This window comes from Orcinus orca, chromosome 17 (assembly GCF_937001465.1).
Source record: "Orcinus orca chromosome 17, mOrcOrc1.1, whole genome shotgun sequence".
Classification (NCBI taxonomy): Eukaryota; Metazoa; Chordata; class Mammalia; order Artiodactyla; family Delphinidae; genus Orcinus; species Orcinus orca.
This window is the reverse complement of record NC_064575.1, coordinates 50,984,926-51,003,966: the sequence shown is the minus strand read 5'-3', so window position 1 is coordinate 51,003,966 and position 19,041 is coordinate 50,984,926. Positions and strand designations below refer to the sequence as shown.

The window sequence follows — 19,041 nt, the reverse complement described above, 5'->3', positions numbered from 1 at the left end:
TGCAAATGAAGTAACTGACAAAGGATTAACCTCCAAAATATACAAGCAGCTCATGCAGCTCAATATCAAAAAAACAAACAACCCAGTCCAAAAATGGGCAGAAGACCTAAATAGACATTTCTCCAAAGAAGATATACAGATTGCCAACAAACACATGAAAAGATGCTCAACATCACTAATCATTAGAGAAATGCAAATCAAAACTACAATGAGGTATCACCTCACATGGGTCAGAATGGCCATCATCAGAAAATCTACAAATAATAAATGCTGGAGAGCGTGTGGAGAAAAGGGAACCCTCTTGTACTGTTGGTGGGAATGTAAATTGATACAGCCACTATGGAGAACAGTATGGAGGGTCCTTAAAAGACTAAAAATGGACCTACCACATGACCCAGCAATCCCACTACTGGGCATATATACCCTGAGAAAACCATAATTCAAAAAGAGTCATGTACCACAATGTTCATTGCAGCTCTATTTACAATAGCCAGGACTTGGAAGCAACCTAAGTGTCCATCAACAGATGAATGGATAAAGAAGATGTGGCACATATATACAATGGAATATTACTCAGCCATAAAAAGAAACGAAAGTGAGTTATTTGTAGTGAGGTGGATGGACCTAGAGTCTGTCATACAAAGTGAAGTAAGTCAGAAAGAGAAACACAAATACCGTACGCTAACACATATATATGGAATCTAAAAAAAAAATGGTTTTGACAAACCTAGGGGCAGGACAGGAATAAAGACGCAGATGTAGAGAATGGACTTGAGGACATGGGGAGGGGGAAGGGTAAGGTGCAACGAAGTGAGAGAGTGGCATTGACATATATATACTACCAAATGTAAAATAGACAGGTAGTGGGAAGCAGCTGCATAGCACAGGGAGATCAGCTCAGTGCTTTGTGCCCACCTAGAGGGGTGGGATAGGGAGGGTGGGAGGGAGGCGCAAGAGGGAGGGGACATGGGGATATACGTATGCATTTAGCTGATTCACTTTTTATACAGCAGAAACTAACACAACATTGTAAAGCAATTATACTCCAATAAAGATGTTAAAAAAAAAAAAAGAACACATTCACATTCTATCCAAATAGAAAATTATCAAGAAATAAGTTGGATACCCTCACAAATTCAATACTTGGCTGCAAATCAAATGCATAAAAGGTTGCAATGTAAGGTTATATATTATGTTAGCCATCAGACATCATAATAGCTAACGACCTGTCATTAGGAAATGGTTCTTAAATTATTGCTGATGACACTGCTTGAGACAGGCTGACTACTTTGTAATTTGAAAAGTCTACACATAGAAAAAAGTTTATTGACTCAGAAATTCCAAACATGTCCACACAAAACTTGTACACAAATGTTCATAGCAGCATTGCTCATAATAGCTAAAAGTGGAAAGAATCTAAACAACCATTAATTGCTGAATGGATAAATAAAATGAGGTATATCCATACAATGGAGTATTACTTGGTCATAAAAAGGAATAAAGCAGTGGCACCTGCAAAAACATGAATGAACCTTGAAAACATTATGCTAAGTGAAAGAAGCCATTCACAAAAGACCACATTTCATATGATTCCATTTACATGAAATGTCCAGAAAAGTCAAATATATAGAGACAGGAAATAGTTAGTGGTTGCCTAGTTCTGGAGAGGGAACTGGAGGATAATGGGGAGTGAATGCTAATGGATAAAGGGTTTTGGAGGTGGGTGTGTGAAAATGTTTTAAAATGGATTGTTGTGATGACCACACGACTGTGAATATAGTAAAAAACCACTGAATCGTATTCTTTAATTAGGTGAACTGTATGGTTTGTGAATTATATCTCAATAAAGCTGTTAAAAAAGTTTAGTAAAACAGCAATCTGACAATACCCTTTTCTCACCACACCAAGATTTAAAATTTAATGAAACAGTTCAAACAATGAACAAAGACTAGTTTAAAACTTATGGGAAAAATGGGGCCAATCCCAACAGACCTGCAGCAGACCTCCTCTTAAATCAACGGATATTTTTGGTATGGACTGTTCTGGGCCTGGATTGCCACTGTGTTTACACCATTTAGCTTCCAGATTGGCAGTAGCACAACATGGTCCTATCAGAATCCGACTTCTTTCTTTGAGACTTGTTTTAAGGAGAAAATCATTTACACTGAGTAGAAATGATGATCCAAGAATTACACCTGGAAAAAAAAAAAAGAAGGGATGAAGAGGGGTATATGTTACAATTCTTGCTTGTCAAAGAAAAAGTATGTTTGGGTAAGAACTATCTGCATTTTTTAAGAGTATTAACTCATCCTTTGTCAGAGTTTTCTTTTCAGTTGGCTTTTCCCCACAGTTTCATGCCATTTATATAGAATTCTAGTTATGAAGCAGGTATACCTCACTCACATTCCTAACAAAGCAATATTTGCCAAAACGTTATGACTTTTTCCATGTGTGAGCATTTTAAGTTTTATGAGTAGAGACATTTTCATTAAATTGTGCAAGTTTTTCAAACACTACATTTAAGAATGAGAACAACTGCTTCATTTGTCTATTGTTAACATGATGGGAGAGGGCAATTTTCTGTGATTTCTTGTAGTAACAGAATACAGTATATTACTTTGAGAGACACTCAAGTTTTTGACTGGCCCATGTTAAAATTCAAAACAATCAAAATATATAACATGTGTTTTCTAAAAATTTTAGTTTAATCCAAACTTCACACATCATAACCACTTGAAGTTTACAAAGTCTTAAAAACAGATAGTGGCAGGTTAGATTTATGAGAAAAACTATATGCTATAGTTCAAAGTAAATATACCCAGAAAAGGAATACACTTTAAAATGTAGCTTTTCTTTTGAACTTAAACTTGAAGTGTAGATCAAAACCTTTTCATAAAACCAATGGCACACTTTAAGATATTTCGATGCAAAGTTAGAGTGGTGGGGTTAACTTTCCCCTAAGGAGCTCATATTCTGAATTGTCATTGTGAATATTGAATTTCACCAGACCACGTATGTAATGCCCATGGCTTATTTTTCTAATGATATTTGATCCTTAAAAGAGATGAAAGAGGGAGTCAAGATGGCATACTAGGAGGACGCGGAATTCCTGTCTCCTCACAACTAGGGCACCTACCAGGTACTGGTGGGGGATCACGGACACTTAAGGGGATGGGAGAAACCCCCAGTGACGGGGTAGGACATGGGTGCAGGGGGAGTGAAGGGGGAGGAGAAGTGGAGGTGGGGTGGGACCGGCGCCCCTGAGGGGCTGCTGGGGGAGGGGAAGGGATCCCAAGACGGAAGCGGGAAATTGGGGAACCATTGGGAGGGCAGAGGATCAAAAGGGAGCGTGGCTAGGTTTCCCCTGCCTACTTGGACCCCTAGGAACCTGCTGAGATCCCGGGCCTGATCCTTTGCTGACAGAGGCCCCTCCAGCCACGAGGGTCCTGAAGGAGTGGGAGCGAGGGAAGGGGGAGCAAAAGTAAAGGCCAGACCTCTGGGACCAGCACCCCTGAGGGGTAGCAGGGGGAGGGGAGGAGTTCCTACATCCAGAGGGACGCACCCACAGTTAGGGGTCCAGTGGCCACGGGGGAGACCCTGGGGAAGACGGTGGGGGGGGCATGAAGGAACAGAAGGGAACGGGGCCTGCTTTCCCTGTCCACTTAGGCACTGGGAAGCCTGTTGGGCTCCTGGGCCTAACCCTCTGCCTTTGGAGCCTTCCTCTTGCCGTGCAGAGCCCGAGCCCCGCCCCTACACCCCACCCAGGGCCCTACCTCTACATTTGGAGACCCCCTCCAATGAACTGAGCCTAAACCAAACACAAACACCCTCACTCAGGGCCCTACCTCCAAACTCAGGAACCCCACACTACAGAGGCCCTCCTTTCCACATCCTGCCTCCCCACCTTCCACAGGTCCTAAGCAGAGGCCCCGCCCCACGCTTGAACGTCGCCCCCCCCACCCACCTAGGTCCCGCCCCACCCAAAGCCCCATCCCTGCCTAAGTTCCACCCCCCACCTAAACTCTGCCCCCATAGGTAAGGCTTTTTTTTTTTTTTTTTTGCGGTACGGGTGCCTCTCACTGTTGTGGCCTCTCCCGTTGTGGAGCACAGGCTCCGGATGCGCAGGCTCAGCAGCCATGCCTCACGGGCCTAGCCGTTCTGCAGCATGTGGGATCTTCCCGGACTGGGGCATGAACCGGTGTCCCCTGCATCGGCAGGCGGACTCTCAACCACTGCGCCACCAGGGAAGTCCGGCTGTTTTTTTTTTTTAACGTCTTTATTGGAGTACAATTGCTTTACAGTGGTGTGTTAGTTTCTGCTTTATAATAAAGTGAATCAGCTATACATATACATATATCCCCATATCTCCTCCCTCCTGCATCAAAAAATTTCACAATTTGGGGCTTCCCTGGTGGCGCAGTGGTTGAGTCCGCCTGCCGATGCAGGGGACACGGGGTCGTGCCCCAGTCCGGGAAGATCCCACATGCCGCAGAGTGGCTGGGCCCGTGAACCATGGCCGCTGAGCCTGCGTGTCCGGAGCCTGTGCTCCACAACAGGAGAGGCCACAACAGTGAGAGGCCTGCGTACCGCAGAAAGAAAACAAAAACAAAAACAAAAACAAAGATAAAGCGACCATATGTGCCTGGGTTTATCTCTGGGCTTCTATCCTGTTCCATTGATCTGTATTTCTGTTTTTGTGCCAGTACCATACTGTCTTGATTACTGTAGCTTTGTAGTATAGTCTGAAGTCAGGGAGCCTGATTCCTCCAGCTCCACTTTTCTTTTTCAAGATTGCTTTGGCTATTTGGGGCCTTTTGTGTTTCCATACAAATTGTGATATTTAATTTTTTTTTTTTTTTTGCAGTACACGGGCCTCTCACTGTTGTGGCCTCTCGCGCTGCGGAGCACAGTCTCTGGACGCGCAGGCTCAGCGGCCATGGCTCACGGGCCCAGCCGCTCAGCGGCATGTGGGATCCTCCCAGACCAGGGCACGAACCCGTGTCCCCTGATCGGCAGGCGGACTCTCAACCACTGCGCCACCAGGGAAGCCCTTCGCTTTATCTTTGATAAAGGAGGCAAGAGTATACAATGGAGGAAAGACAGCCTCTTCAATAAGTGGTGCTGGGAAAACTGGACAGCTACATGTAAAAGAATGAAATTAGAACACTTCCTAACACCATATACCAAAATAAACTCAAAATGGATTAAAGACCTAAATGTAAGACCAGATACTATAAAACTCTTAGAGGAAAACTTAGGCAGAACACTCTATGACATAAATCATGGCAAGATCCTTTTTGACCTATCCCCTAGAGAAATGGAAATAACAAAAATAAACAAATGGGATCTAATGAAACTTAAAAGCTTTTGCACAGCAAAGGAAACCATAAACAAGACGAAAAGAAAACCTTCAAAATAGAAGAAAATATTTGCAAACGAAACAACTGACAAAGGATTAATCTCCAAAATATACAAGCAGCTCATGCAGCTCAATATCAGAAAAACAACCCAGTCCAAAAATGGGCAGAAGACCTAAACAGACATTTCTCCAAAGAAGATATACAGATTGCCAACAAACACATGAAAAGACGCTCAACATCACTAATCATTAGAGAAATGCAAATCAAAACTACAATGAGGTATTACCTCACACCGGTCAGAATAGCCATCATCAAAAAATCTACAAACAATAAATGCTGGAGAGGGTGTGGAGAAAAGGGAGCCCTCTTGCACTGTTGGTGGGAATGTAAACTGATACAGCCACTATGGAGAACAGTATGGAGGTTCCTTAAAAAACTGAGAACAGAACTACCATACGCCCCAGCAATCCCAGTACTGGGCATATATCCTGAGAAAACCGTAATTCAAAAAGAGATATGTACCACAATGTTCACTGTAGCACTATTTACAATAGCCAGGACATGGAAGCAACCTAAGTGCCCATCGACAGATGAATGGATAAAGAAGATGTGGCACATATTTACAATGGAATATTACTCAGCCATAAAAAGAAATGAAATTGAGTTATTTGTAGTGAGGTGGATGGACCTAGAGTCTGTCATACAGAGTGAAGTAAGTCAGAAAGAGAAAAACAAATACCGTACGTTAACCCATATATATATGGAAGCTAAAAAAAAAAAAAAAAAAAAAGGTTCAGGACAGGAATAAAGACAAAGATGCAGAGAATGAAATTGAGTACACGGGGAGGGGGAAGGGTAAGCTGGGACGAAGTGAGAGAGTGGCATGGACATATATATATACTACCAAATGTAAAATGGATAGCTAGTGGGAAGCAGCTGCATAGCACAGGGAGATCAGATCGGTACTTTGAGACCACCTAGAGGGGTGGGATAAGGAGGGTGGGAGGGAGATGCAAGAGGGAGGGGATATGGGGATATATGTATAGCATATAGCTGATTTACTTTGTTATACAGCAGAAACTAACACAACATTGTAAAGCAATTATACTCCAATAAAGATGTTAAAGAAAAAAAAAAAGAGAGATGAAAGATTAAAAAACACCTTAGGCCCACACCATACACGTTTCAAAGTAGAGTACCCACGTTGGCTTTTCAACTCTGCGGAGACTTGAAAACTGCATATATGTTGTATGTTCCTACTGTAGAAATAAGATACACAACTTCTAATCTTCCATAGAGGACAATCACACTCACAAAAGCATTAGGGTTAAGACTTTTGTTAAAAATTATGATGGTAGGGGCTTCCCTGGTGGCGCAGTGGTTGAGAGTCTGCCTGCCGACGCAGAGGACACGGGTTCGTGCCCCCGTCTGGGAAGATCCCACATGCCGCGGAGCGGCTAGGCCCGTGAGCCATGGCCGCTGAGCCTGCGCGTCCAGAGCCTGTGCTCTGCAACGGGAGAGGCCACAACAGTGAGAAGCCCGCGTACCGCAAAAAAAAAAAAAAGAAAAAATAGAACAGTCAATAAAAAAATTGAAACAGGCCCTCAAATACCCAAAAATCAAAAATTATCTTTATTAATGGAGCTTAGAACTTAAGTCACAATTTCTGAGTTAACTGCATTACATTTCCTAAAATATTTACTTCTCAACAGTAAGTACTTGCTAAATGAAACACACCAATTCATTATTCAAAAATTTGTCATAATGGGAGTATACAAGTATAGGCTTAATTCAGTACAGTCATCTAGCAAATGAGCATTAAGGGAATGTCAGAATTACGATACCCTTTGTTCTCAAATACATGCATCTTCGTATTACCCTGCAATAAAATACCCAATTATCTGGTGGTAATGTTAATGTGAATGCTCTATTGGTCCCTCACACGAGAAGTGTTTAATATCAAAGCTCTCCTAGGGTTTTTTAAAAATCTTATTTAATGTTCATCATTCTCATCAGGCACCCATATTGGATAATTGAACTTTGACGGTTCACTCTTAGATAGGTTTCCAAGACTTACCAATTTCTGTATCATTTTACCCAACTCTATTATTTTAAAACATGAAGGAAGAGAGACCTTAGTAATCTAAGTGACTGAAAGGGAAGATCACACCACCTTCACCAGTAGAGTGTGACCATCCCGGAGGCAAGGACCATCTTATGCAGTATAGGACTAGTCAAGACAATAGTTATTCAGGACATATCCTACTGTACTAAATGACAGTTTAAAATCTGATCCTATTTTCAGCTGTCACAATATATTTCTTAATTGACAGGCAGGAAAGAAAAGTGCTTAAATCTTTGCCATTCTTCATTTTGCATCATTGTATCACAGAATAGTAATGCTGGATGGAAGAGATCTTAGAAGCCATCTTTCCAAGTCCCTTCCTCTAAAAAAAAAAAAAGAAAAAAAAAACGAAACCCTTTTTATTTTGAAACAATGTTAGATCTACCTAGAGGTTGCAAAAATATACAGAGTTCTCACGTATCTTTCACCCAGCTATGTAACTATAGTACAAACACTGAAATCAGGAAATTCACTTTGGCATAACACTATTAAGTAATCTACAGATTTTATTTAAATTTAGCCATTTTCTTCACTAATCTCCTTCTTCTGGTCCAGGATGCAATCTAGGATCCTTAGTCTCCTTTAATCAGTGACAGACCCTCTAGCTTTTTCTTTGTCTTTCATGACCTTGAGTCTCTTCAATAGTCCAGGCCAATTATTTTGCAGAATATCTTTCAATTTGGGTTTATCTGATGTTCTCCCTTTAGAATAAGGTTATATGCATTTTTGGCCAGAATACCAGAGAAGTGATACCCTTCTCAGTGCATGGGGAAAGTGATATTGATGTTTTACTACTTGCTGGTAATACTAATGTTCATCACATGGCTAAAGTGGTGTCTGCCAGATTTCGCCACTGTGAAGTGGTTATTTTTCCATTTGTAGACAATAAGTATCCTGTGGAGAGATATCTGAAGATTATGCAAATATCCTCTATTACATCAAACTTTTACCCATTAATGTTAGCATCCATTAATGCTTCTTGCCTGCAACAATTATTACTGTGGTGTGTGGTAATGTTGATTTCCTATTTCTCTTACTCTTCTACAATTATTAACTAGTATTCTATAGTAAAAAGAGCTGTCCCTTCTACTCTATTTATTAGTTCAATTATTTATCTATACCAGTATGGACTCATAGATATTTATTTTATGGGTCCTAACCTAATACTATCTTTATTTTACTTTGTTGCTTAAATTGAACCAGCTTTGGCCATTGGGAACCAAGCTGGTTCCTGTGTCACTGTGATATACCCCTATCATTTTTTGAGAGCTTCTTTACTTTCTGGCCACAAGATGTTTCAGGCTCAGTTGTATTTTTCCCATCCCATCTCTGGCATCAGTCATTTCTCCAGAGCTTTGGTTTCTTTTGCTGAAGAATGGCATCTCGAAACCAAAATCTGGGTGGTAGGTATGCTCATTGCTACTAGGGTATCACTGTTTCTAGGGCCTCTCAGCAGAGAGGGCTAAGAAGTATATGTGCGTCTACTGCCCATGTATACACACACATCTATATTACTGTATCTATCAGTAAATATATTAAAAATCATGAATTCATACTGATACCTCTGGGTCTAATCCAAAACCACAGGATTTGGTTTCTAGCCTATTCCCTTTTCTTATTTGTAATCTCTTCCTACAACAGTGAGAAACCTGCAGAGTACTGCTTCTGATGTGTTGATGTCTGATCATCCCTAAAACATCACTTTGGAGAGAGTGGTCAAAATTAAAGCAAAAGAACTAAGACAGAAACAAAGGACAACTTTATTAAAGCAAAGGTAATTATCTATCAAAGAAAAGACTATCAAAAGCAAGGGCTGATATTTATCCCTAGAAGTCTCATTAAGAATGGGCTTGACAGCATTTTTTCTGGAGCATACAGAAGAACGAGATTACCTTTCTCCTCTATAGCACTTTTCATTTATACGAAGATATTTGTAAGCATATGATAAAATCTACTTTGTAGAAGTAACTTAATACATACAGAATCTGAACCTTACTGGATATTTCTACTGTGCAGCAATGGCCTCAAAATACTGATATTGTACTAAGTTTCTGAGGTCTTGCCTTAAAACTAGAACTGGAATGACAAAATTTGCATCATGATTCCTTACCGTATATTCCTCAGAAAGTGCCTATCCCTTCTCAAAGAAGAACGTGAGTAGGGTTGGTGGAAGGTCCTTCTTAACTCCCGAAAGTTACACAACTAGAAGTATTGATATTTATTAGCTAGGGTGAGGAGGGATATAAGAAAAAAATTCTAGACTTGCATTTTTACATAAAAACAATCAAAATGTTGACAGTTTTTGTGTAACTGTGTACACTGTTAAACACATGAACATTTTCCTACTGTCATACAAATTCTATTCTTTCTTGCTCGGGTAGAGAGAATGAGATACCTAGAATTCTCAGGAGAGTAAAGGTAAAGGTAGGGACTGAGACCTTGGGAAAATGGCCTAGAAACAGGAAGCCAATGGTCGGGCAAACATTTGGGAGCCTGAAACAAGAAGAAAGAAGGTGGGTCAGACCCAGGTGAGCACTGAGGAGGGCAGGAGGAGACACAATGTGCCTGAAATACAAGAGACTTTACAGTTGAGGCAGGCACTGACCCAGCTACAGCTATATTCCAGCAATAGCAGAATTTAACGACTGGTTTTCTAGAAAGTAGACTAGTAGGCCTAGGAACCTGCCGAAATTTCTAGATTTTCAGGTTTGATACTCTCTGGAGTTTGATCTGGTTCAAGGATGAACATGAGGCTTAATGAAAACCAATGAGGTACAATAATACTTTGGGGAGAGTAACCTTTCCTCTTGGTTTCCGGTTTTGAAGGCAAGAAAATGAAGGTGTTAGAGCTGCTGGCTGTCACCATGTGTCAGCTATTTCAGTGAACTTCTTTACTATAATGGCTTTAAGGATAATTTCTTATGATGGTATCCATAACCATGCCTAATTTCTTAAATAAGTGCTACTCCCATGCTTCTGTCTATAAGGAATTTGGATATACTGGATCACCTCCAACTTGATATTTATGCATGCATGCATTACTCATTCAACCAACGTTTACTGGTTATCTACCATATATTGGGTATATACAAAGATAAAGTGAACAATTTGCAATTCTCTTTCACATTACAAGATTTTCCCTTTTTTAGCCTCAAGTTCTGAAATCTCAGTAAGCATTAGAGGGAAAAAAAGACAACCAACAACATTTATAATTTTGACTCTGTTCAGCAAGTGAACTGTTGAAAAACACAAATACTTCCCTAATCATACAAACACTTTTGTTTTTTGCTTTTTATTCACTTTATGTGCTGTCAATTCTTTCACTCTAATCAAATACTTAATTGAATACCTATGTGTTGAGTCGCTGTTCTTTTCTTTACCCCTTCATTTCTCCAATAGCCTATCCCTCACTCTATTCTTACTTTTTTCTAATCCTTTATAGTTTGTACTTGCCTATTTCTCAGGTCTACCAGCATTGATCATGGGCTCGTATGAACACAAAGGGGGTATTGAGAATTTAAGATGCTAATGTTGGCAGTGAGGATACAGGAACAGGCACTGCCTAAAGGCGTTACGGAAACACATGACCTATAGCTATAAACGTGCCCTGCCTGGTCCCTTCTGTCTCCTCTCTTTTCTTTCATGTCATACACCTACATGGAAATTAGGGAATTAGGCATGGTTTGCTTTTGAGACACATAAGTAGTTTAACTCATCCCCATGTGCCTACCTGCCCACTACACTTGCTACACACACCAGCCTGCTGTGGCTTTGCTCCTCAACGAGGGGATCCAGTTACTTGCGGCACCACAGAAAGGTTCACCCACAAGTACCAGTTTTTAAGTTTAACAGAGTCTCCGTTTCCTTTTGAACATTTCCTGCTACATTTTTAAAAGGGTACAACAAAATAATAGAGAAGCATGTTAGTTCAAGTGGTTTTAATCTTGGTGTAAATGACCAGTAATAAGAGATTATGGTGATCACTTAATAATAAAGAGTGGTGATAAATTTCACAAAGGGTCATTTGTGAATGGTAAAGCAAAGTTCACACTTTTACCACAATCTATGAAAATAATCCCTGGGACTCGTGACAGAGTTATTAATTCTCCTTTCCCCATTCTTTTACTCTGTGAGAAGCTGGCCTATGGGACATCATCCCTTCCTTTTTGGTTTTTTCAATTAGGAAACATACTAAGTATCTTCCTTGGGATAAAATGAATCTTATTTTATATATCACCACACATATAAACCCAGGGCCACAGAGAATACTCAGAGTTCATGTAAGATGGATACTTATACATTCAAAATCCGGAATAAATGGCAACAGAAAGGGAGTAAAGGCCTGTGTTATTTTTCTTCCTAATGGACTAATAATGCAAGGTGGGACAAATGACTATAAGTAAAAATTATAAAAAACTAACTTCTTAGCATTGGAACATTGGAAAAGGCTGAATAATTTTGTGAAGTTTTACCACTCCTCTACCCCTGTGTGTGTGTGTATGTGTGTGTGTGTTTACATATAAGCAAATATGACAAGATGTTTATATTTTTCTAGCTCATGAGTATATAAGCATTTGATGTATTATCCTTTATATTTTCTGTACTTTTAATTTTTCCCTTAAATTTCCAAAAATGACGAGAGAAGAAAAGAAAGAAAAAAATTAAAGAAATATGTTACAAAAGTGTAAGATTTAGAATGTCACAAACTTTAAAAGCATGAATATTATTAAAGCTATTTATGCAATCACTGATCAGGTCATTTTTTAAAATTTAATTTTGAAATAATTTCAGGCTTTCAGCAAAGTTAATATCTTTCATGCAGCTTCCCTTAATGTTAACAACTTACATCAACTATAGAATGAGTCTCAAAAGCCAGAAAATTAACATCGATACAACGCTACTAACTAAACCATAGACCTTGTTTGAATTTCACTAGTTTCTCCCTTCATGTCCTTTTCTTGTTCCAGGATCCAATCCAGGATCCTACCTTGCTTTTCGTGACTGTGGGATAAGGTCATTTTTGACTGAGTATATTACGTCTTCTCTCTACCTCCTTCCATTCAATAGAATGCTTTTCTGCCTGATTCTTCCATTGGCTTCTTTCAAAAATCTGTGTTTATATATTTAATTTCAGCTCTAGCAAACTAATGGCAGGTACTTAATTAAACTAAATGAGGTGTATCAACATTGAGAAGTAATTTCAGAAACAACTTGTGTGATAAATAGAAATAATCTTGGTTTGTTTGCATACTGACATACTTTTCATTGAGTGTAAAAATTTGGTTCAAGGAACAAACAGTTTCCTGGCCTTTAAAATACTCCTTCAGAAGACTAATAAATGGAAACCACTTGCTTTGGAGAATGTTTACAAAATGCTGCCAGCCCTACATTGTTGGTCTCTACTAGACCTTTACTAGGGCTCCTACTCTCTACATGCTGACTGTGCAAAGTGTAATCTACAGCAAGCTTCTGTATGTCTTTAGAAAGGGTACTCAATGATGACATGTGCTAGCAAAGCATATCCAGGTATTTTTATCCAGCTGGAAATAATCTAAGGCTACTAGGAAATCAGCAAGCATGTGTTAGATACATCCAGAAGTCGATTTGCATAACTGTGAAGCACGAGGAGACTCAAAAAGTGAGGAAGAAAAATTTTTGTAAGCATGATCCATAAAAAGATGACCATAAATGACTAGATGACTAGAAAAAAAATTCTGTGAGTCTGGTCCACTAAAGAGATGATTAAGAATCTTTTCATTTCTAGTTTCTTCAACTAATTATGTTGAAGCACATAAAAATGGCACTTGGGTATTTTTATTTTATTTTATTTTTTTGGCTGCACCATGTGGCATGCAGGATCTTAGTTCCCCGACCAGGGATCGACCCCACGTGCCCTGCAGTGGAAGCATGGAGTCTTAACCACTGGACGGCCAGGGAAGTCCCTGCACTTGGGTAGTTTAACCATGAAAATAGCTTGCTTTCCCCCTCTTGATCAGAATATGTAAGTGTTTCAGATCCTACTTAATTACATTCTATTTTGTAATAAGTCTATATCTGCATCTGTTATTATAGTAAGTTGTAACATAGGATAAGATTAATAAATGAAACAAAATACAACAAAACTGTCAGAGAACTACATGGACACAGATGTTTAAGCTGAAAGGGATGCTGGTGCTCCCCAACAAAGTTACTAAAAAGTCTAGTCCTCAAAATGAGAGTCCAAGTGGGTGGTCGACCTGCTAACACGTATCCCCCCTTCTCTAAGGCACTTGAGATTTCTCATGGGTGGGATTTCCAGTCCTCAGGGACTCTCATCTAGTCCTTATCAGTGAGTAAAAGCTGGGACTTCTAGTCTAATCCAAACCTCTTCTTTTGGACATAAGAAAATGACAAGTAGCAGGAACAGGATTTTATTTTTCTTTCATATGAAGAAAGGGAGAATTACTCATGGAAGACAAAAATGTCTATTGAGTTGGCTATTTATACTTGGCCCTTGTCTGGGAAAGGTATTTTTTTGAGAAATGTTTTAAAACTCTCAGATCCTAGAAAAACTGAACTGAAAATACCAAAGGGTGACGGTGGATACGCTTTGCCTCTTTCTTCCCCTCCCTCCAATGCTTACTGCCACCATGCTTACTGTTTTCACAGTTGTGTCAGTTTATTAGGAAAATAAAACTTGATTGGATCATGTGGTTATGTTAAAAAAAAAAAAGCCTACTAACAAATCTGACCGTGCATATTGGAAAGTGTATAGCAACCTTCTCATAGAGGAAAGAATATAGTAGCTGGTTAATTTAATGAGGAAACTGCTGGTGAATCAATTTTTTTTTTTAAAGTAAGTCACATGAATGGAAGAACTGGTATCAACTCAAACAATGTTGAAAGCAAAATGACTTCCTAAGTGATTTACTGCAATGGCTTAGAAACTGGTATTAATCTACATGATCCAGGTTTTTAAAGACTGGTTTAATAGAAAGTCCAGAAGCCAGGAGACGTGTGTTATAGTCCCCACTGCACCCCAGAGTATCCCTGGACAAATCGTTTAATCTCGGCACCCCTAAGTGAGGGAGTTAGTCCTAGCTCAGTAGGCCTCAACCTAGGGTTCTCTGACACTTAGGGAGTCCCACATAGTAATGGTGGTCCATGAGGTATTTTAAGTATTTCAAAGATCCTGAAAGAAATGAATTTGCTGGAGACAGGGCCGAAGTGTGCTAAGTTTTTTGGTTACAGTAGTATCTGGTTGGTATAGTCATGCTAGCTATCTTATCCTAAATACAGCGTGTTTGGATGATGGAGAGAAAAGGACAAAAAGTGTTCTCGATAAAGAGGATGATCTCCGAGATAATTTTCAGCTCTAAAATTTAATGCTCTATGATCTCAGCATTCATGTGGTATGACTGAGTTGGGAGAGGGAGGGAGGGAGAGGAGGATACAAAAACACTAATATTTATTGAGGAATTAAATAATTGTGTGCCAAGGAATGTGTAGGGTACTCTGTGTACATTATTTCACTTAATCCACTCAACAGCCCCATGAATTAAGTATTTTTGCCTTTATTTTGGAAATGAGCTGTGTTGTAACTTTTACCACAATCAACTACCAGCAAGTAGCAGGGCTGGGATTGTCTGCCTCCTTCCAGCACCATGTTGCTTTATAAAAGCTACTGCTATTAGTTAGCTCTTAGTAATTTCATTTTTCCAATTGGTAACAGGGTTGTGAATAAGTGCTTTTTCCTGTCCCCGGCTGTCTTGCTTGGCCTCAGTATATTATGCCAACATAGCCTACAGGGCCAGAGCCCCAGCCAGAGAGCAAAAGAACATCGAAGATGTGTCTTCAGTCACTTATCACTGACAGGGCTGCTTTGCCAGAAACTTTCCTAGCAAATAGCCTTCTGGCTTATGTGGATGAGAGGGCAATTTGCTGTGACTGCAGCAAAACTAAACACTGTCACAAATTCAGTGGAGTGGGGGATATTTACTTCTAACCCTCTCTTCTTCCACAGTCCCAGTTCTAGGAGCTACAATAATTCTTATCCATTTCACCCAATACTAACTTATAAAGTGCCATCATGAGGATGCAAAGGAGACACTATTAAGAAAAAGATCTTTAGGAACTTCCTTGGTGGCGCAGTGATTAGGAATCCGCCTGCCAATGCAGGGGACACGGATTCAAGCCCTGGCTTGTTAAGATCCCACGTGCCGCGGAGCAACTAAGCCCATGTGCCACAACTACTGAGCCTGCGCTCCAGACCCCGCAAGCCACAACTACTGAGCCCGCGTGCCACAACTACTGAAGTCCGTGCGCCTAGAGCCCGTGCTCCGCAACAGGAGAAGGCAGCACAATGAGAAGCCTGCGCAGTGCAACCAAGAGTAGCCCCCGCTCACCGCAACTAGAGAAAGCCCAAGCGCAGCAAAGAAGACCCAATGCTGCCAAAAATAGATAAATAAATAAATAAAATTTAAAAAGAAAAAAAAGATCTCTAGTATTTAATTGCTAGGACTGGAAAGTTTCTTCTCCAATAGCATTTTTCACAGTGAGATATTTTCACAGTGAGAGATTTTCATTGATAGCATTTTTGTTGTCTCAAATGCCCTTTTTTCTCCTGTCCAAGGAATACTGTTTTAATATGCGTATATGGGAAATGTTTACCAGTTGTCCCTTTTTTTCACCTCAAATGTATCTAAATCTAGAAAAATGGTTCTTTCCCATATCTTTGTTAAAGCTAGGAGAAGAAATAAAAAGCATTGATTCTTTTTTTCTATAGTACATAAGCACACAAAGTCTAGCGCAATGGAACACAATTCTAAAATACATAACCTGGACTTCCCTGGTGGCGCAGTGGTTAAAAATCCACTTGCCACTGCAGGGGACACAGGTTCGAGCTCTGGCCCGGGAAGATCCCACATGCCGCGGAGCAACTAAGCCTGTGTGCCACCACTACTAAGCCTGCACTCTACAGCCTGCAAGCAACAACTAGTGAGCCCACACGCCGCAACTACTGAAGCCCGCGCGCCTATAGCCCACACTCCGCAACAAGAGAAGCCACCGCAATGAGGAGCCCGCGCACTGCGATGAAGAGTAGCCCATGCTCGCCGCAACTAGAGAAAGCCCCAAGCAGCAACGAAGACCCAACGCAGCCAAAATAAATAAATTTATTAAAAAAATACATAACCAGAGGCCAACAGTTTTCTAGCAGTCTAGATTAAGTTTGGAATTGGTAACTAAAAACAATAGGGGGAAAGACTAATCTAGCTGGAGACAAGATTTGAAGGTGGGTATACTTGGGAGAGTGTAATAACTGTACTGGATTTCTCATTAGAAGGGAGCAGAGTCTTAGGAAGACTTCACATTCCCCAAGAGAACCATATTTACACAATTAACAATTCTTTTGTTGAAACAAAAAGCTTTCATTATTGCATGTAGACACATGTGGGCTGTATAAAAATATAAGAGATGTGTAACCCATGGTAAACACAAAGTAATGATCTTAAACAGGCCAAATCCTTGAACTCGTCATTAATAAATGTCTCTCCTGCATTCAGCTACCCAGGCTGCTGGGAGCCTGTTTTCTTCAAGTACTTCAAACACTGAAATCCAGGAACATTTATTATTTTAATCCATTACAGGCAGTGCTTGATTTAACTTTATTGGTTGCGGTGGTGGTAGTGGTTATAAGTGGGGGGTACAGCAATGTTCTTTTACACATCATTTCAAAAGGGCTTAATTATATTTTATAGTTTGGGCCAGGAATTCTACTTGTTTTTGGTCTAACAAGGTTCAAATGGAGTTCAGGTCGGTGATTAATCAGAAGAAAAAGTCAGAGATGGTTATCTCTCTGCGATGAGCTCATCTCCCTCTACAAAAGGCTGGGCAGGTACATCATGTTCACTGTGCCACAGCACATGAGAGTGCTCTGACATCCGAAGATGGCTACTTATTGGCTGATTTTTACTTTTCAGGCAGCCTGGAAATTAGCACATCGGAAATTTCACCCAGTGGTTACTTTCTAAATTTCTGAAGTTACTATCCTATGTATTTAAAGGCTTCTCATTAAAATCCAAACAGCTACAGTAACCTCACAGCACAGAAAAAATGTACACGAAGAACAAAAATCACGTAACAGACATTAAAAAAACCCACATAGACCCTTTAGCACAGAAAAATTTAAATATTCCAAATGAAAGATGTAAAGACTGAATTAATATAATTTGGTTAAACAAGAAAAAATAAGTGACCATATAAATATGCCTGAACAGCATATATCTACTAGTGAGTTTTTTTTTTTTTCTGGGTACGCGGGCCTCTCACTGCCGTGGCCTCTCCCGCTGCGGAGCACAGGCTCCGGACGCGCAGGCCCAGCGGCCATGGCTCACGGGCCCAGCCGCTCCGCGGCATGCGGGATCCTCCCGGACCGGGGCACGAATCTGCGTCCCCTGCATCAGCAGGCGGACTCCCAACCACTGTGCCACCAGGGAAGCCCCTACTAGTGAGTTTTTTTAAAAATATCAAACATTCTTAATTTTTTACCTCTCTTTTTGAGGGGGTGAAAAAAGATAATTTCTCAGATAGTAGTATTAACATTGCTTATTATTGAACAAAATTCTATCTAAACATGTATTATCGATAACAATTACAGCCGGGAGACTAAAACTTGTATGCTGGGAGTTCTTCTCCATTGCATACGATTTCTAAGAGAGAGGACAAGAAAATTACTTTCCAAGAGAATGTCTTATACCTTTACGGTTTTTATTTCCTGCTGTACTAGAGAATAAATATGGAACATTACTTTGAAAAAAAGTTATGAGAATTTTACTTTTTCCACTTATTTCCCATTCAATTTTTAGAACTTCCTATTTTACCTTTTTTGAATGTCTCAATAGCCCACCATTACGCACAGAAAAATATCAATTTTGAAAGAAAATCAGTAATCCACAGGTAATTTAAGAGTAAAAAAAGGACAGCCAGTTCATCAGTAGCAACTTTGAACCTTGTTATAAAGTAATAGGAGGGAATCTGACCAGGATTAATAGTGGTCCTCAGTTCTGGGATGAGGGGTGTCAGGTTACACGGACTCTGGGCCATCTGTTCTGCCTGCCTACATTTTACTTCTGCAAAACTATAAACGCACCTCTACCTCAGGGACTATAGAAAGGCATTAGAATTCTTCTGCTTTTCATTATCAGAAGATTCAGTAACTCACTTCATTGTCAAGATAATCCCCTTTTACTCTTTCTTTTGCGCTTGCGGGGTATGGCCAAAATGACAAATAAAACCCCAGATGTTAACAGACCCAATGAGGTCTCCACCTTTCCTTGAGTGTTGGGTTTAAGCTACTTGAGACACAGTGTCAAAAATGACAGGACCCTGATGCCCACACCCAATATTCATTAAGGTTTGTTAGTGATTTGTATAGCTGTCTACAAACTGTACTTCCACTTCAATCCTCAGTGGCTGTTTAAAAGTTAAGTTTGTCCTCTGGCTTTAACAGTCAAAGAATTCATTTCTTATTGTTCAAGCATTGGAAAAAGATGCTATTTCTTTCTAAAAGTAACAAAC

The 19,041-nt window shown here is 40.1% G+C and overlaps 1 protein-coding gene across 8 annotated transcripts in view; it reads right to left on the bottom strand.

Moving 5' to 3' along the window:
- The window catches only part of VPS13B (vacuolar protein sorting 13 homolog B), an 802,268-nt gene that overhangs the window by 161,434 nt on the left and 621,793 nt on the right, over nt 1–19,041 (bottom strand). For all 8 annotated transcript variants that reach the window (XM_049700204.1, XM_033438214.2, XM_049700207.1 and 5 more), the window contains one exon: nt 1,993–2,195. In XM_049700204.1, coding sequence (XP_049556161.1) covers nt 1,993–2,195 — 203 coding nt within the window. The remainder of the gene's footprint in view (nt 1–1,992; nt 2,196–19,041) is intronic.